Here is a 26,571-nt window from a genome sequence, read left to right as displayed (position 1 = left end):
ATGTCCTCAGGACTCCATTGAACCCCCAGCAGGGTGCCCAACAAAATCTGATTGTGAAATCTGACATGAAATTGAAAAATATCTAACTTTAAAAACTGACATTAGTGAAACAAAGGCCGGCCTACATGAAAGCAGGAAGCAGTGAGTTCCTGTTTGTGCTGCGAGCTGCTGACAAGGACACTGCTTACTGTGCTTACTGCTGTTGTTCCGTGTGCTGCATTGCCGGTCGGAGCCTGTGGTTGCGCTCCACCAGCAGCCCCTCACATCAAAGAGGGGAGGCTGTGCAGAGCCGAGCACAGAGCAGAGGGGGGAATTAAACAGCCTGTTCAATAAATAAACAGCTTAGTGCTTCCCATAACTGCATCTCCACAGAACAATACGGCTGATTAAGGCTGGAGATCTTCACACGGCAGAGGGCAAATAGAGAGGGGACTTTCAAAGGAACATCAGTGCAGTACAGTGCAGTGATGTTGTTCTCTCTGACTCCTCTCTCTCTCTCTCTCTCTCTCTCTCTCCATGACCCTGAGTACTGCCATGTTCTGAAAGAGGCCCTGCTCCCCTGTCAGGCGTTTTGACATTTTCTGTACATTTTAGATAACCTTAAAGGTCAACCTCTATTCCAGCAATGTAAACAAAAGCTTTTTAGTGTGAGAGGCACATCTTCCTGATCTCTCTCTCTCTCTTCCTCTCTTTGTGTCTCCTCTGTCTGTGTCTCTGTAGCATGCACAGAGATAGTCATAGCTCCATACATACACATGCCTGCACCAAGGTTATTATCATTATTAACCAAAACAAAATAAAAACATTTCATTAACTGAAAAACAAATAAAAACGAGGCATGCGTCCACACTTTACCTTCTAGAATATACATATTATACTATACATATTTGAAGGTCCTTTTACCTTGAAAAAAGCAAAAAAATCAGCCAATAGAAGAAGTGAAAATGTTCTTGGTAAGATTTCTTAAAATAAGATGTAATATTTAGAAAACTGTGATCTTAGAATTAGCAGGGGAAACTTATTTTAATTAATATTTGACCAGTATTTTAAATATTTCTGCACTAAAACATTTCATGTTCTTCATGTGAGATATATTCACCTTAATGTGAGTTGTATTATAGCAGCACTTCTCTAGGTTTAAGACCATCTTGTTCTTGAAATAAGATGACAAAGTTGAATTGTCTCATGTTGAGATCTAATGTCTTCTCATAGTGAGCTGGATATACTAATATTCAGTCATGTTGTTCTTTAGGAGAAGCTCTGCTCTAAAGGAGCTGTTTCATTGTGTGCATGGAGTTTGAGGAGGAAGATTTATATCTGATTTAAAGAGACAGTGTCTGAAAACTGAAACCCACCCTTAAAAACAACAACTTCTTTCTCTTTCTTTCTTTACTTCTTTCTTTCTTTCTTTGTTTCTTTCTTTCTTTGTTTCTTTCCTTCTTTCTTTTTTCTTTCTTTCTCTCTTTCTTTCTTTTTTTCTTTTTTCTTTCTTTCTTTCTTTCTTCCTTTCTTTACTTCTTTCTCTCTTTCTTTCTTTCTTTCTTTCTTTCTTTCTTTCTTTTGTTACTTCTCTTTCTTTCATTCCTTCTTCCCTTCCTTCTTCCCTTCCTTCTTTCTCTTTCTTTCTTTCTTTCTTTCTTTCTTTCTTTCTTTCCTTCTTTCTTTCCTTCCTTCCTTACTTCCGTCCTTCTTTCTCTTTCCTTCTTTCTTTCATTACTACTTTCCTCCCTTCTTTCTCTTTCTTTCTTTCTTTCTTTCTTTCTTTCTTTCTTTCTTTCTTTCTTTCTTTTGTTACTTCTCTTTCTTTCCTTCCTTCCTTCCTTCTTTCTCTTTCTTTCTTTCTTTCTTTCTTTCTTTTTCTTTCCTTCCTTCCTTCCTTCCTTCCTTCCTTCCTTCCTTCCTTCCTTCTTTCTCTTTCCTTCTTTCTTTCATTACTACTTTCCTCCCTTCTTTCTCTTTCTTTCTTTCTTTCTTTCTTTCTTTTGTTACTTCTCTTTCTTTCATTCCTTCTTCCCTTCCTTCTTTCTCTTTCTTTCTTTCTTTCTTTCTTTCTTTCCTTCTTTCTTTCCTTTCTTCCTTCCTTACTTCCGTCCTTCTTTCTCTTTCCTTCTTTCTTTCATTACTACTTTCCTCCCTTCTTTCTCTTTCTTTCTTTCTTTCTTTCTTTCTTTCTTTCTTTCTTTCTTTCTTTCTTTCTTTCTTTCTTTCTTTCTTTCTTTCTTTCTTTCTTTCTTTCTTTCTTTCTTTTGTTACTTCTCTTTCTTTCATTCCTTCTTCCCTTCCTTCTTTCTCTTTCTTTCTTTCTTTCTTTCTTTCCTTCTTTCTTTCTTTCCTTCCTTCCTTCCTTCCTTCCTTCCGTCCTTCTTTCTCTTTCCTTCTTTCTTTCATTACTACTTTCCTCCCTTCTTTCTCTTTCTTTCTTTCTTTCTTTCTTTTTCTCTTTCCTTCTTTCTTTCATTACTACTTTCCTCCCTTCTTTCTTTTTCCTTCCTTCTTTCTTTCTTTCTTTCTTTTTTTCATTCTTTCCTTCTTTCTTTCTTTCTTTCCTTCTTTCTCTTTCTTCCTTCCTTTCTTTCCTTCCTTCTTTCTTTCTTTCTTTCTTTCTTTCTTTCATTTCCTTAAATCAAGTAAAGTGTTTGTCTTAAATCCAGATTATCCGTCTTCTACAAATAAGAACTCAGATTGAAAAATGTCTGAAATGTTAAATAAACCTTGTTTCTTCTAAATTAAAACTTAAAACAAGATCATTTCAAGATTGTTTGACTGAACAAGATATTTAAGATGTCTTAAAACAAGTCCCTCTATCTCTCTCAAATGTTACTTGTTCAGTAAATTTATCTTAAATCAAGAAGGAGAAGACATTTAGACTAAACATGAGAATATTTCACTTGGTCAGATTTGGAGTTTTTACAGTGGAGGAAACATTCCAACTAACCCTTATTACAAAAAAGACAAACTAATACTGAAACTAATAAAAACTGAACTAAAACTAAGCATTTAAAAATAAACTAAACTCGCTTTAAAAACAAATTCAAACTCATCTGAAATTAAAAACAAAATGTCAAAACTAAGTAAAAGTAAAAACTAATGAAAAATGCATATAATAACCATGCCCTGCACCAAGGTACTAAACTTATTACATGCACTTGACCCATTTTCACACCTGAATTGTAGCACAACAAATCCAGCGCCTCCGACATAGTGACAGAGAGGAATCAGTAAGGAGTTATCCAAGGCCTTTGTGCTGAGGAAAACAGATTTGTCAGGGAAGCTAATGCTAATTGACACTCTCTTTCACGCCTCCATATTCCAGGAGACTCAGTCACCGCTGACAGATGATGGCAGAACAGGGAGGTTGGGTGTAGCAGGGGTGCGCAGGGGGTACCTCAGACGCTCAGAAAGAAAAATGAGGGCTCACACCGCGCTGACAGTCCAATCCCTCAGTCCGGCCCATTAGCCACAACAGAATTTCTGCACGGATAGTGTGTCGGAGGTACCACCCATAAACAAACTGGTGCCCACCGTGGGCCAGGAGGTCACCCAGCATGATAGAGGTTATTAAGTGCTGCTCCTGTTCGCGCATCAATCACGTGGATGCGACCTGGGCTTAAATGGATTATTCCTTCCGAGGGGGAGACACCTTTCAATGTCTCACAAGATCAGTGCCAAGAGCCCAACTACCCTGACTTAGAGAGGTCACTCTCTCTCCTCGTGCCCCCGTCCTCTTCTCCCATACATCCTCTTGTCTCTTTTAGTCCCTTCTCTCCCTCCCTGCCTGCCTTTACACAAAGAGACACAGATATTCCCGCTCAAGCAAAACCATATACATTAAACTCTCATTTCAAGGTGCAATGCATTTATTCAAAAGATGGATGACACGCCTCCTCCTCCTCCTCCTCCTCCTCTTCCTCCTGCGGCTGTAAAAAAGTGAAGCTGAAACACGCCCTGTGACGACCAGGAGAGATTGATGTCACATCACTTCCTCTAACCCAAACACACATTAACATTAACACCCCTCAGGTGGGTCCGGCCCTCAGCAGGAGAGGGTCTGGTGTCAGGTTGAAGCTGACCCAGGATTGAAGGAGTGCTATTGGTCGACAGAGCTGTCAATCATCAGCTCTGCTCATCAGTGCACACTCAAGCATGAATCAAAGTTTGGGGATAAAATGATTGACTGAATTTATGATTTAAGGACGCAGACAGGAGTGATTAATTATTGGACCAATCAGAGGCTGCGATGACCCTGATCTTGATGAGGACTTGAAAATAGATGAGCAAATAGATCAACAGTTTTCTGTCTGCAAATTTTATTCACAGCTAAGTCATTTTAAGATATCTCCAAAGGTTATGCATGCTTGCATAAACACAAGTCTTGTTGTCGTTAGCGATGCCTCTCGGTCTCATCTGCAGCTGATTCAGAACGATGCAGTTCATCTCTTCACCAACACACTTAACACACCAGGTAGTCTGGCTTCGCTTCATTGACTCCCAGTGTGTTTCAGGGATGATTTTAAGATTTTATTATTGAACATATACAGCGCTACATTGGCTAGCTGCTACCTACTTCTCAGACAGCTGAGGGCCACATCTTTTATCAAGGACAATCAGATCCACTGACCAGTAGCATCTGGCTGTCCCAAGGTCTAGGCTGAAGCCGGCCTTTAAGGCTGGTTTATTCTTCGGACATGAGCTCCACATACTTGTGCGTCGATGTGTCCGTGTCGCGCAGCAATTCTCCTCCTAAACACTAGAGGGCAGTGTGGTCTCTCTGATAGTTGGTCACCTGCTTCCGGCGCCGCTACGATCTCTGTTTCCTTTTCCACAGAGATTCAGAGCGCGTTATGTTAATCTACAGCTGATACATGTTGCTGTTTATCATACAGACATGATTACATGAAGAAGAGAGAGGAGGAGATGAAATACACGGACGATGAGAGGGGATCCAGGAAGTGCTGTAAATGCAGGAAATACAATGCCGCCGAGTGGACCAATCACAGGGCTTGTGGTCCACGTTGAATATTCAAAAATCATTGCCTAGCCCTAATTTAAAGATCGTCTTCTTTGAATGGGTGTGTATGTGGTTTCCGGTGTTCCTGCAGCCAGCCTCTAGTGAACACTCGATGAACTGCAGATTTTAACACTTCTGCATTGGCTTCACATTTTAAGACTGTTGTGGAAGTTTTTGCCGAAATAGAGACTTCTGCCGGCCGACAAGGTTTTATTTTCTTTGCAAGGAAAAGGTCAGTCAACACCCGAGCAATTGGAATGAAGAAAGACCTCGAACATGGGGAAAGCTCGAACATTTATACCTGAGGACCGCCCCCTAAGGTGTGTTTCACACCCTTTGTCTGTTGCAGGTATCTACATCAGGGCGGGGTCCCTAAGGTGTTTTTCACACCCTTTCACACCCTTTGTCTGTTGTAGGTATCTGCACCAGGATGGGATTGTGTATTCACCAAGGAGGTTTCAGGGTCTAGACGTCACAATTTAAAACACAATGGGACCTAGTGTCTTGATGAGGGGTCAAGAGATGGGGCGTCTCGGGCAGTTGACCACAAAGGAACGGATTTTACCATTACAAGACCGAAGGTTGCCGCTTGGTTGAAGCTCAGACTGAACTTTTCAAGTTGCAGCTCCTAATGTTTGACTGTCGGCCTCGCTGCCAGTTTTTAATGCATCTTTCAGGGTTCCCATGCGTCCTGGAAAAACTGGAAAACAGTTGACCAGTAAAACACCTGGAAAATGGGAGAAATAGTAAAATGTCCTGGAAAATGATTCCAACATGACTGCGTGGGACCTGACACGGTTAAAAAAAACACATCCCCCATTCAACATTTGCGGCCATTTTTGTCCTTCAGTTCTATTTAGGTCATTAAATCACTGATCCTCTGATTATTATTATTTATTTATTTCAGTAAGGAAGCTTCCAGAGTCCTTTTGAAGCTCTTTTGTTTTTTACTGAGATAATTATATATTTTTTGAGAAAAGAGAAAGCTGAGATGTTGCCCATCATTGTTACTTGGTTGCACTAATAAAGTGAAGTGCTGTACATCTGTGGTTGCATTATTCTATTATCAATTTGCCATCATTTTTAATCATGTAAGAGATGAGTTCATCGATAGCCATAGACTGCACGTCTTTCAATGTAGACTTCCACTGAGAGGAACATATTAGACTATTTAGGAACTAAATTAGGAACTCAATTTAGACTGTCATACCAGCTTCATCATCACTGAACATGTCCTGGAACATGATCTCTGGAAAAGAGTGGGAACCCTGATCTTTATTTCTTGGCTTTTGGCTGAACATGAGGTTCCTCTTTCAATCCTTTCCTGTTCCTTTTGGTTTCAACATCTTTCACCTTTATTATTTGCTCTGGTTGTTTCATCAACTGGAGTTGTTGGATGTACATCTGTCAACATGGAGGAAGCCTAGCCTGGCCTGTACTGCACTGTTTGGGCTTCATTGTCCTCCATCTTTCCCACACGGTCTATCGTGCATGTATGAATCCTTCAGCCTTGCAGACGTCTCACCTTTGCAGACGCTGAAGGAATGCTTTGAACAACCTTGTAATAAAGCTGTTGAGTTTAGGAGGCGGATGTTAAAATCCGTCTTCACACGGCGCTGAGTGCTCGCCATCACGATGCAAAACAAGGACACAAACATTTAGTCTGCTACTCCCCTGACAGACGCCGTCCCACTCGTGCATTTATAACCCTATCACAACAATCTCAGGCCGTCAACACAGACATGCCGCTGCTCTCCTCAGGACAAATATCCTCCTGTTTGCTGCTCAGCCTCCACCTTTGGCTCATCTGTCTCTGTGACGGATCTGAGGACTGTTGACGGAGGACTTTTAGCTCTGATTGGGAGATAGGCAGATGTAATCCACCTGAGCTCCACTGGTATGTCCACGCTGTCTTTCCATACCGTCCAGATCAAAGGTGTTAGGAAGCTGAGAGTTTCTCTCCAGCCAGCATCATGCTCCGGCTCTCTTCATCATCCCCGTCTGGGATTAGGACGGTTGGAGATGTTCATGGCGCCTTATCTCTCTGCAGTGATGTCTTGCTGTTAGCTCGCCAGACTTGGCCCCAGTGAGTCCCCCCTTCTCTTTAAAACCAGGGTGTACTACAGGGAGCTTAGCCCAGCTGGGTTGGGAATTTCAAGGTACACAGGAGCGCCGTGTGGTATCAGTGGGTAACAGAGTGTGTGCTCAGAGGGAACAGGAGCTTGGTAGCCCATTTAACTGAGTCACACAGTGTGCATTGTACTCAACACTAGCCTTGCTTTTCCATTTTCACGCTTGATAAGCCAAACGTAAAAATACCTCCCACCCACAGGACAAAGGATTGGGGCCTTGGAGAGACCTGGTTGAGCATTAAACTTTTGCATATCTTCGGAATGTTTTTAAAGAGAGGAATGTCAGGTGTTAATTTTAGCATGTAGGACAAAGCATGGCATCACCTTTATGGAACGTGTCCAAAGAAGGTCGTCATCTGTTGTGCCACGGAGGCTGCTCTCTTTCTTCCCACCTCTCTTTCTGCCTGTCTTCCTCTCTCTCTCCTCCCTCACATCCCTCTTTGTCTCTGTCTCCTTCTGCGGGCTGCAAAGTCGGTCATGGTCACAGCCCCGCCGTGTCCCGCTGTTGGTGTAGAGGGGAGCTCGGGGCCATTTGACACCCACGCGTTGGCGTCTAGAGTCCTGGGGCGCTGTTCTGTCCTCCACCCCGGGTCAACCCACCTGTCCTCTGGGCCCTGATGGGGTGACACCCCTCTTTCGCTCCTCCCTTTTCCAGATGAACACACAGGGCTGCTGCCCTCAACTAGAGCAGCCCTCAGCTGTGCTGCACTTAATGATTCCCTCCTGCCGCCCCAAACCCAAATCAACTAATCTGCTTTTGTGTTATTGTGCTCAAATGCCCCCCCGCCTGTTCGTTAGACAGAGGCCCTAACATCAATTTAAACAACAGACACACAGATCAGTTCAAAAAGTAGTCAATGCTATGAATAAAAGATAGAAGAAGAAGAAGTCTGGGAGGAGAGATTAAATCACATTTCCAATAACAGAAGCGAGTAAAGAACTTAAGAAGTGATTAAAGCAGAGAAATGTGTGTTTGGTTTGGAGGCAGGGATGTTTATGTATTTCAGGAGAGGTGCTCAGAGTAAGCTGCATCTTAACCCCAAATGGGAGAGGGTGCTCATGGGAAATGTAGTCTTTATCCCACATTTTAAAAAGCTTTTAACATGGATGGTAATTTGAAAAACGAACAAATATCCATACCTTCAAATTCAAGCTTTCTTTAGCATCGTCATTTTTGCATCACCTGACTTCACTCCAGGAACGCAGCACTGTGGCAGCAGACAGCACCTAAGCCTAGCTGGGGAGTTGCTTATGTGTCCGTTGCAAATGACTCTGCTCTGAGAGTCAGCTTATGGAGCTGTTATTGTTTCAAAACTATTTGTGACTGTGCAAACACAGATCCACAAATACATCAATGAAAAAGATTTACAAATGCAAACACAAGTTTGGGGCATTAACACCATCGCCTCACACAAGTGCCTATTTCATGCATTTCTGGATCTCTCACAAGGTAGAACTGTAACAAAAGTCATGTGTAGACAGACAGACAGCCAATTGAGAGGCCGGTCTCAGTTGCTTTTAAGCCATTAATATAGCTAATAAGTATGCATTTTCAAATTGGTCTAAAGATATGCTGTTCAGAGTTCATGTTTGCAGATCTGTGTACACGTTTGTGAATCTCTGTACACATTTACAAATAGTTTAGCAACAATAACAGCTCCATATCAGCTCTTGTTATCCAAAATGGTTCTAGGAAGAACTGTTTGGGAGCCAAAATAGTCAGTTCTTGAGATCTGGATCACTAAAGAGAGCTTGAATTCCCATCATGAGTAGCATCTAAGCTCCTAAAGAGAGAGAGAAAGAGAAAGAAGCAGGATCCAAACCTGCTTTACATGGTGAAATAGATTGCAAACAACCTGAGTAATAACATACGGCCTTCGTTGATTTGAAGTAATCTGCTGATTTTTATGGATTTAATGTGTTTGTATCAAATCTTTTGATTTGGATCTTGGAGACCCTTTCCTGTGTGGACCATCAGGCATACAGTATATGATTGACTGTGCCCTCCTCTGATAGTAAAGTGTAAAAACTAGGATTTTAAGTTTTAGTTTAAAAACATTCTTTCCTTTCTCAAGCCATGCAGAGGCCCAGAGGAGGATGCTGCCCCTGCTGGGTTTAGTCCACTCCCACACTGCACAAAACCTAAATATTAAATGCAAAACAGCATGTATCCAAAAAATGTAAAGGCTATATCTAAAACAGATAAACACGACTGTTCGATGTTTTTTGCTGCTGGGCTTTCAGCCTGCTTCAGCTTCCTTTATTTCCTCTCTGTTTTCCATTTTAATATCTGCTCTGAATCCACAAGAGCCCGCTCCTCCAGCCTCGGGCGCTGCGCTGCTTTAAGGTAGGCAGCTCATCAGAATGAATGACGAGTGCTGAGACGTGAACTTGACCAACTACAGCTGATACAAAGCAGAGAGAGGGGGCCGGCCGTACAATCCTCACTCAAGGGGAGAAGAAGTGTTCTTGGTGTTTTTTCAGGAGTTCAGCGACCGTATGTTTATCAAACTGAGACCACATACCCTCGCCAAAGACAGCGAGGAGCGCACAGAGTCTTAAAATAACAGCGTGTTGTGGCATCTTTGTTACATTACCAGCTCAGTCAGGAAAAACAAACCGATGTGGTCTGCAGGATGCGCCTGCAGCCTGCTCAGATATTTGCAAACACACAGAGTGAATGAATCATAGCACAAGGCATGTCTTCCTCCTGTTGGTTTAACTCTGACTGCTTTATCTTGTGATGCAGATCTGTATTACTCTGAAGAAAAAACAGCCCAAAGTTTGTGGCTGAAGTTAACTCTGAAAGAAAGAGCAATGGGTTGCTTGTCCTTAAAAAAATTCCCCCTAAGGCGGAGTGTGCATTCGTATTATTTACCCACGTTCCAGTTTACAGGATATTTTTGACCGTGAACTTTACTTTCCAGCCTTCGCAGTGGAGTGGAGACGGAGCTCTCTGTGATGTAAGCTGAGAGCTGTTTCATTAGAAACTAAATAACTCTGTCGTCTTCATCTCAAGGAGTGGATTTCCTCTGGTGTGCAGTTCACATCAAATATATAAAAGCACTCTTGAAGGAGTCACGCAGGGTCCCGTACGAGTGTTCTTAAAGGTGTTTTACAAATGCTCCGACGAGAGGGGCCAGAGACGGTGTCTGCTGGTTGCATCAGAGGTTAGAGCTGAATCTCCTTTTCTTCATGTTAACAAAGGTCCGACACGCTGAAGATCACAGACAGCAGATATAGGAATTCTGTTTTAAGAGGAGTCTTCCCTTCGGCGTGTCAGAGCCGGTGTGGAGACATGGAGGAAAACAAACCTGTCGTTTAAAAGCACATTGAGCTAGATGTTGAATCAGGCATTTACATTGTTGCTTGAAAAAGAGTCGATGATTAGGGAACAACAACGGGAAAGACGGGACAGGAAGTCGTCTCAGATTCAGAGAGGGAGCTGGGTTCTTGTGATCACAGGAGTTATAGTCTCTTCTTCCAGTCAGGGTCCTGGAGGGAGAATAATAATAATCTTTATTTATATAGAACTTTTTAAAACAGGGTTACAAAGTGCTTTATGAATAAGAAAGAAACTTAAAGATAATATTAAAGAGAAATGAGAGTAACAACAATGTTGCATGAATAAAAACAACAACAGATTAAACTTTAAAACATCAAAAAATCTGAATAATAAATATATAGAAATTATGGAAATGTAAAATATAGTAATATACAAATTAAATGTATAAAACATAAAAAAATTAAAATATAAAAATATAGAATTAAAAACTATAAGAGTAAAACATAAAATAGAGAAATAGAAAATGTAAAAATATAAAGTATAAAATATGAAAATATAGAATTAAATATATTCAAATATAAAGTATAAAATTTAAAAATAAAATATACAAAAATAAAAACATTGAAATAAAAACTATAAAAGTAAAAAATAAAATATAGACTTAAAAAATATCAAATATTAACATAAAACATTTTGAAAAAAATTCCATCAAAAAATATTAAATTTAATAATAAAATATATAAAATCAACTTATAAAATAAAAAATAGACATCTAATACATTTTTCTCAAACATGCTTTCTGACATTAAAGTGAATTTGTTTAACAAGAATTTTAATATTGTTTAGTTATTTGAATGAATTAAGAATTAATAAATGAGGCTCCTGCTGTACTATGTCCCGCCTGAGGAGTGCTTAATATTTCTCTTTAAGTTAAATGTGTGTTTTGGTTTGAGGGAGGTGTGAGACTTTGATACTCTGAGAGAGTCTGGCTCCAAATGTGCAAAACATCAGCCTCTGTCACAGGATGGGTTTTTTGCATCACTTGTTTCTAGAATGGGGGGTCATGGAGAAGCATTGTCCAATCATCAGCAACAAAATTCAATAACTCTTTCACAGCAGCTGTTCATTTTTGTATTTAAATACTACTTCAGCATGTGAAGGACAGACACTGAGAACAGATAAGACTCTTCCTGTCACAAGCCTTGACTTCCACTGCGTTCCTCACTCCTGGATCTTCCATAAAGATGTTACCTAAGTTTGCCGTGCCATCATAACGTTTCTTTCCTAACTTGGCACGTGCCAAACTCCCCCTCCCTCCCTCCTCCCTCGTTCCCTCCGCTCCGCCTGGTGATGAAGTAGAGGAACCTTCGGCAGGAATAACACTGCACCACCTGAGTCCTCATCAGCGTCCCTGCACTGCACACTTCCCATCAGTGCGCCTCACTAAGACAAATCTCCCTGAGCCGGCCATATTCCCAGCATAGGAGAGAGACGAGCCGAGCCAAGCAGCGCGGGGGACCCTGGAGGGCCCACCATCACCGCGCCTGACGCCAGCTCTCCACCTCCTGACAGATTAGCTCTCGCTGAGCCCTCCACACAGCAAATGGAGCAAAAGAGAATGAGGAGGAGGAGGAGGAGAAGAGGAGGAGGAGGTGTAGAAGTAAAACACTGAACTTTTTTCATTTTGTGTGCACTTGAGCATATAAGAGAGCCGGCTCGCTCAATCCTCTCCTGAAGATGGTTTTATAAACGCTCATGAGGGAGGTTTTTTGTCCGCTGTGACTCCTGTGGATAAGAGAGATGACATAATTGAGGATATTTTATTATCTCCTCTAAATGTGTGTGTTAGTGGCAAACAAGAGCAGCTTTAAGAGAATGAGAGACACTGAGAGATGCAGAAGTATAAACCAGCCTTTAGACCTTTGGTAAACTAGAGGTGTGAGATATGAGAAATAAATCATATCACAATTATTCAGACTATTTTAAAGTCATTTACCAGTAAAACAAACCAATGTACCTTTTTAAATTTAGTTCAGCAATTTAGAAAACTGGTGCCAAGTTCAATTAACATCAAACAAAAATAATGACATGCATAACTTCAACTTCTTTTAGTCTTTTTCTTCTCTTAACTCAAAATGAAAAACAACTTAAAGGCACTATGAGGAGTTTTTAACTGGCTGAAAAACAGACTGAACCTGATACTGATGCCTCTTCATGACCCCCAAAAGCAAACAAGACCATCTCCAACAACACTGATACCTTCTCTGTTGTCATTCTAATGCCTGAAACTGCTCTGAGGGGGTAGGTGATAGAGATATTGAGACTTTTAAACGTAAACTAAAAACGTATTTATTCAGTCTGGCTTTTATGTAGGGTTTAACTATTTTATTACCTACCTTTTACTATAATATTGATTTAAATGTTGCTTTATTATTTTAGTAATTTTAACTGTTATCTTATTCTATTTGTATGTATTTATTCATTCATTTATTTAATTTTATTTATCTACTCAGTTTTATTGATATTTTTCAGCCTTAGTTTTATTTTTCAACTCTTATCCTTACCTTTTAAATCTATTTATTTTAACTATTTTTATTTCTTAATTTTGATGCTTTAACTTATTTTAATTACACATATTTTATTTTGGTGTGCATTGGTCTCTATTTTATTTTATTTTTACGTTGTTCTTATTTTTAATTTGTATTTTTATTAGTTTTATTATTATCATTATTATTATCTTCCACTAAAATGTCTTAGCATTGTTTCATTTCTGCTTCTTTCTTGTTTCCAATCACTGTAAAGCACTTTGGGTTGCATTTGATTTGTATGAAAGGTGCTCTATAAATAAAGCTTGATTGATTGAGGTGTCAGAACAGATGATTGACATCTCGCTTTAGAAACACCCGTTTTCATTGCAAATAATCACATTGTGCGATTCATCTAAATGTTCAAAGACAACAGGATGAGGTTATTGTCTGAAGACACTTATTTTGCATGTACAGGACAAGAGATAAGAGGTATCACTTTGTCCACAAGGGGGCGCCAGAATCGATACAAGCTAAAAGTTCCTCACAGCAGCTTTAAACTCAACATTAAAGTAAGGTTCACACTTGCTGGGGGATCATAACCTTCAAGATTAAACGTTACTGCTTCAGTTCCATCTTTCCCGGTCTCCTCGCCTTTTGACTTTCTGCATCCTGTTTCGGGTGCTGTCTCTTCAGGTGGTTTAATAAGGTTAGCTGTGTTTCCATCCGAGGTGCCGACCGTATCGTTGTGTCACTTTGGGAAAATCCAAACCAGTTCCATATTACCGAGGTAGAGTTTCCTTTTTATTTTTGTTTCCCGCGATGCTAAGCGCCGCTGGAGTGTCTGCTTGTTGCGGCAGCTCTCTCTTGGTTCTTCTTCTATCTGTTTAGTTCTCTTTGTATTTGGAGTCAGGACTTTTAAGGACTCATTTGTTGGCCATAGACACCAAACTGACTACGTCTGCAGGGGTGTTTTAACTGTTTTTGTTCCTGTGTGTGTCCGGAGATCCTGCGTGCAACCATGGTAACATTGTTTACATACAAGATCAGCTGTTAGCAGCCCGTAGCATGTCGATGCTAAACGATGCAAGGACGACGTGCTGGTACTGAGGTGCAAGCTAAGAAAAGACCACATGGACCTGTCCTTCCACCCACCATTATGGGGACTGTAAGATCTATCTACGATAAGGTGGACCAGCAAACCCAGCACCAGAGTAGCATCATGCTAACAGAGCTAACACCGGACACGAACGCCACATTGGAAGGATTTCACCTGCTGTGGGTGGACAGGATACAGGAGAGCCAGACTGAACTAACTGGGGAAGAAGACCAGCTCAGTCCTGGACCCTGTGGAGGTGGTGGCTGACAGGAGGATTATGGCCAAGCTGTCGTCTCTGATGGACATTTCTTTCCTATATATATTCTTGTTAAATTCTTGTTCTGTACACCTTCTTGTATGCTGCTGGAACTCCATGAATTTCCCCGTTGTGGGATGAATAAAGGAGGATCTTATCTTATCTTATCTTAACTCCTCACTTTGGCTTTCATTAGCAGCCATGCTAATGAAGGGAGGAGAGGGATGAACAAACCAAGGCAATGCCTACAGCTTGCTCTGATTGGTTCATCCGTGTGTCTGTAGTGCTTACATGAAGCGGACTAACACATGGTGTGATTCGGCAGAGAGAGAAAAACTTTGGATGTGGCCGTGCATGGGCACACAGACACGGCACAACGAGGGACAGGATATGATATATGATTAGATCGTCATATCACACGCCCCTATGGTAAACCCTCCTTCACTGCAGCACTGACCCCTTTTCAAACCTTCTCTCTAACCCTCTTTCTCTCAGCAGTTTCCAAACACTCTTTACTTCTATCACTCCACTTTCCTGCTATCTTTGTCACCAGTTCCAAAGCTCACCTCCTTTCCCCTCTCCCTCTGCGATGATTAATAGGTAAAGCTCTCAGATCAATAGAGCATTTGTAGAAACTCTACGTTGAATAGATTAAATATACTCAATGCCATCCACCCACAGCTGGCGACCTGAACGAGCAGAGCGTCCTGTTATTATGATTAATGCCTGTTTTACTGTGAAATTAAATCTTTTTATCTCCTTTAAAGTTGGAGCGCAGCAGTGGGTCCTTTCCTTTTATTTATTTGATTCTCGTGCTTACTTCAGTCGCACCTTTCCCGTCGCGTCTGCTCGTCCTCAACAGCTGGTCCCGTCTTAGCGGCTCTATTTCTCTCAGCTTGCTCGTCTTCTTGCACATCTGTTTGCCCGATGTGTGAGCTGGAGTGTCGGTACACCTGCATACGTGTGGATACAGATTTTAAAAAAAGGGGAAACATCAGCAGACAAAGTGATATCGCTGCAAAGGTTAAGTGTGTTTTGGAAGACAGGAGCAGTCAGGTGACCTGCAAACTGATTTGGCATGCTGGATTAGGTTGTGAGCACACAGCGTTTTGAAGGGCAGGGAGCTGAGAACGGCCCCGTGCACCGTCTGCAGACTCTGAGCAGAGCTGAAGGAGAAGTCTGCATGTCACTGCCGGGCTGGCATTCAGCTCACATCTTCACATCTCCAGCGCTCCAACAGGAGCTCAGCTTCAACTCTGCAGCACTTCAACCCCTCTCCCTCCTCTTCCTCCTCTCCTCCTCCTATGTTACTCTGCTGCTCCTGTCAGGAGGAGGAGGAGGAGGAGGAGAAAAACAGAAACAAAGACAGAGACATCAACTTCAGTGGGATAGATGAGAGAGGTGGTGATAAAGCTCCCCATGCTGTATCTCTGCTTTTGATTTGCAGCATTTACAGCATCGTTCTGGAGAGGCGGTGTCAGCAGGTGATCTGAGTAAGAAATCAGAACTCCATTTTTGTGGCCTTTTATTTTCCTCTGAGGGGGAAAAGGTTGTTGTAGTACTTGTAAGCCTGTTTCAAAGGTCATGGAGTGTTATAGTCGTGGCAATGACCCAGGAAAAGAGAAATATTTGAGAATGTGACCCGTGCAATAACAAACTGGTTACAGCCGTGGCATGGCCCGTGTATCAGTTGATGTGGGTTGAAATTGAGGTCATGAACTCTGTCGTTAGAGGAAGACAGTCCCCGCTGAGATCTGTGGTCCTGTACGAGGGCGCCGGGTTATAATATGGAGCTGTAACACTTCTGGAATCCTTAACCGGGTCTCTCCGGGCCAAGAAAAGAGAGCGTGTTTGTTCAGTGTTTCCTTGTTTTAACCGTGTGTGGTGGAATGCAAGGATCAGATTTTAGATAAGAGGTGTTTCAACCGACAGCATGATACCTGCACTGGATCTGGACCATGCACCGCTGTAGAGGAGCTGTACCAAGCAAAAGAGAGGTGGTCTCTGATCTGGAGCTCCTACTGCAGGCCTCTAATCACCTTTCAAACCACAACAACTTCTGTCCTTTTACCCTCAAAGACATTGAACACAACCCGGGACCTCCTCTCCTCCTTCTCCACATCTTTGTTTATTCGTTTGTTGAACTCTGGCCCAGATTATGTCTGATTATCTCGCGGTTCTGAACCGTCCTTGGCTGCTTCGTGTCGTCTGGCTCTTGAATTTGTTTCCACACTTTTGCACAATAAAGAAAAACACTCAGGACCTGATCTAATATGATCCCAAATAACCAGCGCTAAATTGTGCGTGCAAACTAGAAAATTGCACGTGCTTTTAATGGGCGTGTTGCAGGTGATCTGCTATGACTGCATGCACAATTGATAACGAGTGCAAAAGTGGTGCGGACCGCCCTGTTTAAAATTGAGACGACTGAATCACTCCTCTGTGACAGAGCGGCACTTTTAGTAATGGCGTGTATGCTCCTCAGCTGAAGCACGGCGAGCCCAAGGGCTGTTATAGTCGATAGCTCACTCTGAGTGTTAACTTTCTACAAGTTCTCTGAAGAGGAGGCAAATTATCTGGAGATCAGCTTCAAGCAGACGCTTTCCTTACCTGGCTTCATCAACTTTAGTCCGAGCCTCGTCAGTGTGTTGGGTCGGCATGTTGTGTTAACTTCATGAAGCAGCTTTCAAACACTCCACCAGCTGAGTGCTCGGTACTGTCGGGATGACTCAGAGGCTTTCCTTCATACTAACGTCTGGGTAAAAACACTGAGTCTGTTTAATTTCAGAAGAATCCTTGCTCTATTTGTTGTTTGTGTATTTTATATAAATATAAATATAAATAAATGAGAATAGGAGCAGGAAAATAAAATACATCATTACAATACAGTCAATAAAAGAGATAAAAACAAAAAAATGAAATAAAATCATTACAATAATAATTATTAAGTGAATAAAATTAAATAAAATAAATACCTAAAAAATAAAATAAATCAATAAAAGAGATAAAACCAGAAAAATGAAACAAAATCAGTTCAATAAAATAATATAATTAAATGAGACAAGTACCAGATAAATAAAATAAAATCATTACTATTATAATTATTAAGTTAATAAAATAAAATCAGATGAATACCTGGAAAAAAAAATTAAATCATTACAATAAAGTTAGTAAAATAAAATCTGTTAATATAAAAGAAATGTAAAATTAAATAAATAGGTTGAAATCTGATAAAAAAACAGAAAAATCAAATAATTTCAATAAAATAAATATAATTAAATGAGAATAGTACCAGAAAAATGAAATAAAATCAGTACAATAAAGTTATTAAAATAAAATCTGTTAATATTAAAAAATTTAAAAAATAATCCAATAAATAAAAATTAGATAAAATCCAGATAAATCTTATAAATTCATTACAATAAAATAAATAATATAAACTCAGATAAATACAAGAAAAATAATGAAACAAAAACAAAATAAAAAAATGCAAAAAATAAATAAAACAAATATAAAATAAGATTGAATAAAATAAAAATATAGATTATGCTAAAACAATGGTAATAATGTTAATAATGCAGCCCAGGGCTAAAAATAAATGACTCCAAGTTAAAACCAGATTAAAAAGGAGGGTTTTGAGTTTACCTTTAAATCACTGTAACGTCGTGTGAGGTCATCCTGGGTCAGATCAACCATCACCTCAAACTCATGTCCTTAAATACATGTCTGTATTTAATCAGAGTTTATAACCTCTGAGAGTCTGTCCCTCCTCTCCTCCTCCTGTCCTTCCTCTCAGGTTTCTAACTGGTCTGTAAACGATTCTAACAGAACAGACCGTCCTGGCTTGAAGACTTGAATTGCTTCTCGTTACAGCTTTAGTAAAGTCAGAGCTGTAGTAGTGAGAGCGTTGCCAAGCAAAAACTTGGAGGCTGTTCCGTCATCAGATGATTGCCTCTGTGTTCAGAAGTTGGCTTTGCACATATCTGGAAAGTACAATCAGGGAGTGTTTTATAGCCGTTGTTAAAATGAGAGTAGCAAACACTTAAAAATAAGAGTTATACTCTCCCCCTGGATTTCATCTGGACTCAGGCGGCTGAGGTTTGAAGAAGCTGGCTGCTTTTAAATGCTAACACAATGATATGAGGGTTTCTGCTCAGAGCCATGTTCACTTTATCAATTAATGAAATATCTCTCTCTACAGATGAAACATTAATCAGGTGTATTTAATGAGTGATGGTCTGATTGTGGATGTATAAACAGAACAAATCTGTATATTTATTTTGCATCTGCCAGCATCTGCCAGATGGTCTCATCCTCCTGAAACAAGCAGCTTGTGTTGCTTTCTTTGATTTAAGAGAAAAGCTTCTACCTGTGGAGACGTCTGTCTGATCTCCTGTCCGTCTCTTTCTTGTATTTGCATGCTGAATAAAACTGCTATTGACACTTTTTCCATCCCTCCTAGGCTTCCCCAACGAGCCTGCAGCTGAAATCGCTCTGAGCACAGTGAAGAGCTGGATAGAGGAGAACCCTGATAAGGTAGGACATGCCCGTTTATTAAACATTCAAAACAAATGTCTGTCAATCTGAGGCCAGCGTTCAATTTGTGCAGGCGCTGTCTGTTTCATCCTAGTGTTGATTTACTGTGAGTGCAGATCATTGGACCTGCACAGAAACGGGAAAACACTCGTTCTCATGCTGCTCTGAATCAAACATCCTCTCCACCTTCGCTGCTTGATCAGCCATTCAGCTTGTGGTCTGCATGCATAGCAAATTAAAAGCCAGTCTGAGACTAATCAGACCTTAAATGGTCTGTTGACTGTTTAATTGGTCTATGCTGAGGAGAGCTGTTAAAGCCAGAGGAACATAAACACATTAGATGAAATAATCTGAGTGGTTTTTGTATTAAATGAATTATAATCATGGCTTTCAAGGACTGAGGAAAAACCCCTTCATGATCAGATCTTTAACACCAGCATGTATCTGTGTTCTTAAACATGAGGGACAGTTAACACGAACAAACAGATTATCATCTTCATGATTAGGTGAGAGTTAAAATGAAGACCTCACACATCCGTCTCCACGCTGGACCCTGAACGGATGTTTTCATTTTGAAACCATTTCACTGAAATTGAACTGCGTGTTGCAAGAATCTTTAGAGGCGCCAACATCACTGCTTTAATACCCAGAGAGAAAAACAAACACTGCTAGTTTACAGAGCAGACACTTAGGTTTGATGTCAGGTTATTATTCGTTTTGGAGTACGACTGTGAAGCTGTTAAAATGCTCTGAATGTTGTGTGTCTATCAGTTGTTGTAGTGAGCGTCTAATCACAGTTTAACTTTATGTGAGGATGAAATGATCTCCACATTAAAGTTAGGACTGTTTTTATTCATATATCAGGGAGTTTTGATCGAGTACTTTGATGGAGAAACAATCCATGTGCACTTAAATCGGCTGTGTGCAAATTCCTCCAGCACCCATCGTGCATGCATCTCCTGTCAGTGTTGGAAGTGAAGCCAAAATGCCGCCTCAATATGCGCTGACATATTGCAGCCAAAGCATGCACAGAACGAACTGGCAGGTGACACCACAGGAGGGATGTTTCATGTCTATCCAAACCGCCTTTATATTCTGAACTTGATGGTACCTATAGATGCAACAGTTCCCTCGAGTTGGTACAGATTCTTGTGTTGATTTGGAGCCTAGAGGTTGTAGTCCTCGCTGCAGCGGTCGCTGGTTCAACTCCCGGCCATGATCCTTTGCAGCATGTGACCCCCTTCTGTTCTCTTCATATTTCCCCTCTCTTAAGTTCTTCTGTCCAATAAGATAAGATAAAACTTTATTGATCCCCAGGGGGAAATTTGGTTGTTGCAGCACCACAGACATTGTAGCAAGAGTAAGTAGAACAAGAATAATAGAGCACAAATAGAGGATACATTTCAAAATGATAACATAATTTACCTTTTACATCTTTATCCTCATTTTTGTGAAAATAAATGTTAAAAAATTGAGAATAAAATATAAAAAAAAAAAAAAATAAGAGATATATAGATAACATAAGTATACAAATAAAAATATATTTACAAATGTTTTAAAACTTTACATTTGTATTCTTATTTTTGTGAAAATAACTGTGTACAAATAAATAAATAATTACATATATAGATAAAAAAACTAAAAAATAAATGTATAAATAAGAATAAGAACACAAAATGAAAGGTATATACAAATGTTATCTACCTCTACATTTGTATTCTTATTTTTGTGAAATAAAATGATAAAAATATAGAATAAAATATAAAAATAATTTAAATTAAAAGAGATAGATAGATAGATAAAATAAGTACACCAATTAAAAGGTATTTACAAATGTAATAAACCCTTACATTTGTATTCTTTTTTGTGAAATAAAATGATAAATACATAAAATAAAATAAATTTAAAAATAAATAAAAATAGCTGAATTAAACTGAATATTCAAATTCAAAGGTATTTACAAATGTTATAAACCTTTACTTTTGTATTCTTATTTTTGTGAAAATAACTGTATACAAATAAATAAATAAATATATAAATTAAAATAAAAAGTTAAAAATAGATGAATAAGAACACAAAATTAAAGGTGTATACATGTTATCTACCTCTACATTTGCATTCTTATTTTTGTGAAATAAAATGATAAAAATATAGAATAAAAATAAGGATAATTTAAATTAAAAGAGATAGATGGATAGATAAAATAATTATACAAATTAAAAGGTATTTACAAATGTAATAAACCCTTACATTTGTATTCTTGTTTATGTGAAATAAAATGATAAATTCATAAAATAAAATAAAATAATAAATAAATAAAAATAGCTGAATAAAACTGAATATTCAAAATATAAACTTTTACTTTTGTATTCTTATTTTTGTGAAAATAACTGTATACAAATAAATGAATAAATACATATATAAATAAAAATAAAAAGTTAAAAATAGATAAATAAGAATAAGAACACAAAATTAAAGGTGTATACATGTTATCTACCTCTACATTTTATTCTCATTTTTGTGAAATAAAATAATAAATACATAAAATAAAATAAATTAAAAAATTTGTGAATCAAAATAAATATTCAAATCCAAAGGTACTTACAAATGTTAGAAACCTTTGCTTCTTTATTTTTTATTTTTGTGAAAATTAAATGATTAAAAAATAAATAAATGAAAATAAAAATAGATAAATAAAAATATAAAGGTATATACAAATGTTATATACCGTTACAATTATATTTTTCTTTTTCTTTATCTTTATTTTCACTTTATTTAAATGCATTATTTATTCTAATAAAGGCAAAAAGAACATTAAAAAAGGGGGCTTCATGGATGATAAAAGCAGCTCCTGTATCATTGTGCTTCCTGAATTAGCAGAGTAGAAGAGAAAGAGCAACAAACACTGACACATGAGTCATTGAAATCTCCATAACATGTGAGTGTCTGCTCAACAGAGGGCGGAGGAGCTGATTCCTTCTTTTTGGCATCACTTTTGCCCCGTGCGGTCCATCTTTACACACAGTCATTGAGGACTGCACCCCCTCTAATGTGATGCTGCTCCAACAGGCCGTTAGAAGTTATTAACAGAGGCTCTGTCAGCGGCGTGAGTACGTGTGACACACATTAAGGAGGCTGTTTCTCACCTCGTTGTATTTTCATTAAAACTCTGAGATGATGAGATCGCGTCCAGCTGTCAGGAGACTGCTTAAAGCTCCACACTACATTTATCAGCGTGTGAGCCGGAGAGCGACGCTAACCTCTGAGGTCATCTCTGTTTACTGTACAGAGCTGTCACCGTGGATTGAGGTGTTTTATAAAGCTCACAGCTTGACGTGCCGCAGCATCCCTCGGCTGGCGTTATGGACGCTGTGAGCAGGCAGCCGATGGATGTGGAGCTGCTGGATCACTTGGCCGTGTTTGTGGGCCGCTGGATTGTTTTCTGCCTGATGATTGCTGTTACATGTACTCAGGGAATCCATCAACACTCGTCGTGAGGCAGGTTTTATATAGCTTATTGCTGACTGTAAATAACAAGCTAATGTGCAAAAGCTGACTTTTGTGGTTGTGTTGTTCCACGTCCAGGGGTTGTGCACGGAGGCATGCTCTGCCACATAAGACACATTTTTGTGATGCATTGACTGATAGATATCTCCGGTGCGAGTACATCAAGTGGGAAATATTACAATTCACAGAGAGGGGTGGACGTCTACAGAGGCCTGGCTTGAACACTGTCTGGCAAAGCTCCACAAGCCGTGGATCCCATACTCGAAGTGGAGATTGAGTAAGCTTTTAACAAGATCAGAGAGAATAAAGTGATACCCAGAAGCACAGCAGTATTTGCCTTACATTGGAGTCTTCTAATCAAACCATGGAACAACATGCACCGAAGCAGGAGGAGGTCTTTCCTTAAACTCTTCACTCGTGCACCATCACAGAAACACTTTTGATTTCTGCAAGACAGAACATTAAAGTAAAGATGAATAGAGTTTAAATGTACTGGAAGAAACCGTGTCTCCTTTTGACTGAGTCTCTGCTTTGTTCAGTATTAGATGTTAACATGAACGGCCCCTGCTTTGCCGGATATATCCATGAATGAAGTTCAAGGCTGACGCATTTACTCCACTGATACCCTCGCTTTCACCTCACTGATAACCAAGATTAAACAGTGTTAGACTATTGGAGAAAATCATGAGCAAAAAAAGACTCCACTGCACTTTTTATATAGAATTAAAGCAATCAAACAGAAGTGCATCACTCAGCTAAACTGCTGTACCAGGATACTGTATGAGGTAATGGACACACGCACATTATTATCCCTCTTCTTCAGGGTTAAAGGTGACATATCATGCAGAATGGACTTTTTAATGGTTCTCTCCCTGAAATCTGTGTCCCTGTCTACAAACCCCCTGAAAAGTCAAAGACTCCATTCTGCCCCTGTTCTGATTTCTCCACCTTTCTGTAAATGTGTGCTGAAACCAGCCGTTTCAGTTTTCAGTGTTTTTCATACGTCACAACGCCATCCGGTCTGTAACAGGAAGTCAGAGCTCAGAGCTCGTTCAGCCCATAGACTGTATAAAATACAACTCAACCCCTCCTCCGTTTTTCATTCCCTGCACACATGTGTGCTAACAAGGAGCTTAGGAGGGAGGCATGCTAGTTGTAGGCTGTCTTAATAAACACAAAGGTCGCTTTGACTCCCCACGTCTGCAGATTTGAAGATCTAGTGGATGATTTTTATTTATCATGGATAAGTGCTAGCGCTAGTTAGCATAGCTACATAGCTTCATGTTGGTAGCTGTGTACCAAGACACACGTCGACATGCTGACAAATAAAACAACAAGAAACACTAAATCTGTGACCAATGGTTCAGAAAGGTCCTGCTGCAGGCGCCTCTCCGTCAGGATCAGATTCTGGATCAGATTCAGAGGGTTGAAGTAACGCGGGTCTGTGAGCAGCCGTGTATATTCAGCCAACATGTAAACATTAGATCAACGTGCTGGACAGCCGAGGCCACACCCACTTCCTGAGGGGGCGTGGTCAGAGAGCTCATTCTCATTTAAAGGCACAGACACAGAAAACAGCCTGTTCTGAGCAGGGCTGAAAAAGAGGGGTTTACAGGCAGACCAGAATCTGATTTAAAAGTGTTTTTTTGAGCATAAACTTTAAAGACATGTTTTGGGGACCTCTTAGACCAATATATGTTGATGAAAGAGAGCAGAATATGTCACCTTTAAAACACATGCATTGATTTGGAGTTTCTGTGTGCTTGTGTGTGTAAAAAAATACTCCTCAGATTGAAATAATTAAAGTCAGACATTATGGATTAAATCCTCGAATGTGCTGCACAATGTTGTGCACATTGTTGCTTCCTTCTATTGCTCACCCCCCGTTAAAAGGCAGCCACAGAGTAATGAGTTGTCTCATTCTGCAGCACCGAGAAGCTCACAAAAGTTCAGCATGGCTACAGAGGCTCACATGCAGATTGCACACAGCTTTTCAGTGAGAACGGGAGGGTTTGAATCCCAGTTTATCACACATGGAACAATAGGACTAGATTGCTCTGCGCACTCACCTCCAGCTCTGTGCACTCTGCTCCAAGGCGCCTGTGTTGTGGGCGTCCACAGAGACGAGTCATTTCAGGGCCGAGATAAGGGCTCTGCTCTGGGGGAGATACTGTGCTATTGTGGCTGGATTTCAGTACAATGGGCTGGCAGAAGATGTAACACGCTGGGGTGGCAGAGTGGAGTCCGCAGACCCGCACTGCAACCCCTCACAACGGACACAAACACTGACTTCACAGAGCTGACTGAGTCTGCGTTAGCAGCAGGGAGGAGAGTGAGACATTTACACAACAGTCTGTGGAAGAAGTTTGAGTTGCTGCATTACTTCAGTGTTTCTAAGTCTTTCTTCATATCTCTGCTGGAGGATAAGGATAGACCGACTAACAACAAGAACTGTGCAGAAGAATGCAAAACTAAGCAATATTATAGGATGAGATAAGATGTTAATGATCCTTTTGGGGTTCATTATCTTGCTACCCAGCATACGTTAAGTAATAGATCCAGAACCACCTATACAAGCTGCACTATTAAAGATTCATACCATTACTTTCACTGTAGTAACTCGATGTTAGAGCTGCAAAAATTAAATGCAGACTAACAGAAAATCTGCAAGCCAAATATGTTCAATATTCATAAAGTTGTTTCATTGAATTTTCAAGCAAACCTCTGAAATATTTTTGTGTTTGTTTTATAAATAAGAAATCTTGAGATGGTATGGTAATAATAATAATAATAATAATAATAATAATAATAATAATAATAATAATAATAATAATAATAATAATAATAATAATAATAATAATAATTGTATTTATGATGCACCTTTCAAAACCAGAGTTACAATTTGCCATACAGATGTACAATAAAAAACAGGGTTCCCACTCTTTTCCAGAGATCATTTTCCAGGACATGTTCAGTGATGATCAAGCTGGTGTGACAGTCTAAATGGAGTTCCTAATTTAGTTCCTAAATAGTCTAATATGTTCCTCTCAGTGGAAGTCTACATTGAAAGACGTGCAGTCTATGGCTATCCATGAAATCATCTCTTACATGATTAAAAATGATGGCAAATAAATTATAGAACAATGCAACCACAGATGTCCAGCACTTCACTTTATTAGTGCAACCAAGTAACAATGATGGGCAACATCTCAGCTTTCTCTTTTCTCAAAAAATATAAAATTAGCAAAGCAAAAAACAAAAAGCCAGCAAAGGACTCTGGAAGCTTCCTTGCTGAAATAAATAAATAATAATAATAATCAGAGGATCAGAGATTTAATGACCTAAATAGAACTGAAGGACAAAAATGGCCACAAATGTTGAATGGGGGATGTGTTTTTTTAACCTTGTCAGGTTGCACGCAGTCATGTTGGAATAATTTTCCAGGACATTTTACTTTTTCTCCCATTTTCCAGGTGTTTTACTGGTCAACTGTTTTCCAGGTTTTCCAGGACGCATGAGAACCCTGAACAAGCTGATAGAACAGTTATATTAAGAAGTTAAACAGTGAAAAAAACAAATAAATACAATTAAAATAATAATAAAACAAATAAAATCTGAACAGCACACTATGACACGGACTCAGTTAACCTCAGATCATCATGGGCGGTCTGCAGGTTTCATGTATGTGTTGGACACAGATCCCTTTGTTTGTCCTTCTGCACTTTGACAGCTTTCATGACCTTAGGTTATAAAAATATGTATCCGCTTCAGTATTTCAGTATTTCCACTTCTCCTTGAAGAGAACACCTGAGCTCTTCTTAAACCGCTTTGTGGTGCAGTTCAAGTTCATGTGAATCCTGCTGGTTGTCGTCTCACGCAGCCGGTTTCAACTGATTGAAATGTACGTGCGAGGACACTGTTAGATGACTGGGTGTGCACTAAATGGAATGTGTGTGTGTGTGTGTGTGTGTGTGTGTACAAAAGTAAAAGACAGAGAGAGAGAGAAGGAGGGAGAGAGAGAGAGAAGGAGGGAGAGAGTGCCTATGTGATTGATTAGCAGTGAGTTTATCTCACAGGCCAGCACACAGCAGCCCTGATGCACTCACCAGCACACAAAGGGCCTCAATGCCAGCAGGAAATTCGCTCTTAAAAGCCCTGAGACTTCCATTGTGGAAGAATAAACAGCCCGGCTGTGGTCAGAGGGAGCAGATCCTTTAATCTA

At 39.7% G+C, this 26,571-nt stretch overlaps 1 protein-coding gene across 1 annotated transcript in view; it reads left to right on the top strand.

Annotated features, from left to right (window-relative positions):
- The window catches only part of LOC117811796 (ADP-ribose glycohydrolase MACROD2-like), a 195,655-nt gene that overhangs the window by 9,053 nt on the left and 160,031 nt on the right, over positions 1–26,571 (top strand). The window contains exon 3 of the mRNA XM_034682269.1: positions 18,769–18,842. Coding sequence (XP_034538160.1) covers positions 18,769–18,842 — 74 coding nt within the window. The remainder of the gene's footprint in view (positions 1–18,768; positions 18,843–26,571) is intronic.

This window comes from Notolabrus celidotus, chromosome 4 (genome assembly GCF_009762535.1).
Source record: "Notolabrus celidotus isolate fNotCel1 chromosome 4, fNotCel1.pri, whole genome shotgun sequence".
Classification (NCBI taxonomy): Eukaryota; Metazoa; Chordata; class Actinopteri; order Labriformes; family Labridae; genus Notolabrus; species Notolabrus celidotus.
Note: the sequence above shows the minus strand (reverse complement) of the source record. Positions and strands in the feature narration are given on the sequence as shown.